General features: G+C 49.5%; 1 protein-coding gene across 1 annotated transcript; it reads right to left on the minus strand.

Annotated features, from left to right (window-relative positions):
* Positions 1-16: 16 nt before the first annotated feature.
* On the minus strand, positions 17-1,292 carry LOC108356412 (heat shock 70 kDa protein 1B-like; the record flags this gene model as incomplete). The annotated part of the gene is made up of 1 exon (XM_017607523.1): positions 17-1,292. A coding segment is annotated over exon 1 (1,276 nt), but the record flags the coding sequence as incomplete, so codon positions are not given.
* Between the last annotated feature and the right edge of the window lie 380 nt (positions 1,293-1,672).

Consider the following 1,672-nt stretch of genomic DNA (forward strand, 5'->3'; position numbering starts at 1 on the left):
AGACCACCTGAAATACCAATTCCAAGCGAAAGAGAAGTGACGCAGCCGGTGTTCAAAGGGCCAACGCCTGTCTTCATCAGGCAGTGCGAACCGGTAATGTGGCCACTGAGCTGAGCGGCGCCGTAGGCTACCACTTCCTCGGGGCTGATTGTTTTGTGCAGCTTCGTTCCATCACCGAAAAACTCCTGCAGCAGTGCCTGCACTTTGGGAATGCGCGTCGAACCGCCGACAAAAACGACATCATCAATTTGATTTTTGTCAAGTTTTGCATTGCTTAAAGCTTGTTTCACCGGCTCAAGTGTGGAGAGGAACAGCTCGAAACATAGATCTTCCAGTTGGGTCTGAGTGAGAGAGCAGTTAAAGTAAACTGCCTTTTTCGACAAGAGCGGAATCCATTTGTTTTTGAGTTTGTGTTCCATTTCAAAAGACGTTTGTGTGGTGAAAGAAAGCACTTTTTTGGCGCACTCGCAGGCAGCTCGCAGTCGGAGAAGAGCTCGTTTGTCAGTAGAGATGTCTTTCTGGTGGTGGCGCTTAAACTCCTTTACAAAGTGCTCCCCCAGGCGATTGTCAAAGTCATCTCCAGCTTGATAGCCTTCAACGGAAGATTTCACCTCAAAAACGCCATCCTCGAGCTTGAGCACAGAGACGGTCTGAGTTCGGCCGCCCAGGTGAAAGACGAGCACATGCTGTTCAGTGGGGATGCCACTCTTCTTCTTGTCGAGACCATAGGCAATGGCGGCCGCCACTGGTTCGCTGATGATGCGCAGCACATTGAGACCTGCAAGGGACGCCGCCGTTTTGATTGCCTCTCGTTGGGCGTCGTTGAAGCTACCGGGAACGGTGAGGACAGCGTTGTTGACAGGAGTTCTGAAATAAACTACAGCGGCCTTTTTCATTTTGCCCAGCAACGTTGCAGTGATAACTTCTGGGGCGAAGCATTCTGTCTCCTCTTTGAATTGCACTTGGATCATCAGCTTTTCATTGTCACTTTTTTTCACCTCAAATGGCCAGTCTTTCAAACGAGCCTGCACCAGTGGGTCATCGAAACGGCGACCGATGAGGCGTTTGATGTCAAAAATGGTGTTGGGAAGGTTCATTACAGCCTGGCTCTTAGCGACGTCGCCAACAAGCACTTTAGTGTCGGTAAAAGCAACCATTGAGGGTGTCACTCGGTAGTTGTGATTGTTGGCAATGATCTCCACTTTGCCGTTCTGGAAGGCGCCCAAGCAGGAGTTGGTGGTGCCCAGGTCAATGCCGATGGCGACAGTGGTTGATGGTGCTGTAGATGACATTTTCTTCAGCCTAATGGTAGAAAGAAAAGTTAAGATTTGCTGTTGTCACNTTGGTGGTGCCCAGGTCAATGCCGATGGCGACAGTGGTTGATGGTGCTGTAGATGACATTTTCTTCAGCCTAATGGTAGAAAGAAAAGTTAAGATTTGCTGTTGTCACAACTAAGAGTGTACTCACCACCAGAGAAGAGTCTTCTACCAAGAGCAAAGAGTGAATGAGAAACGAGTGAACAGTGTGCACAGGAACTCCAATATGAGCGCACCAGCACCAGCAACCTGCTACGCAGCAGTGAATGTCGGCTCAAGTAAGGGTGAATCACAGCTACAATTTTCTACCGGACTCACCAGAGGCACCACCAACAGTTCAGGTGCTCTTCTTTCA

Source organism: Rhagoletis zephyria, unplaced genomic scaffold (assembly GCF_001687245.7).
Source record: "Rhagoletis zephyria isolate East Lansing unplaced genomic scaffold, Rhagoletis_zephyria_1.1 Rzeph_scaffold_58862, whole genome shotgun sequence".
In the NCBI taxonomy this organism is placed as follows: Eukaryota; Metazoa; Arthropoda; class Insecta; order Diptera; family Tephritidae; genus Rhagoletis; species Rhagoletis zephyria.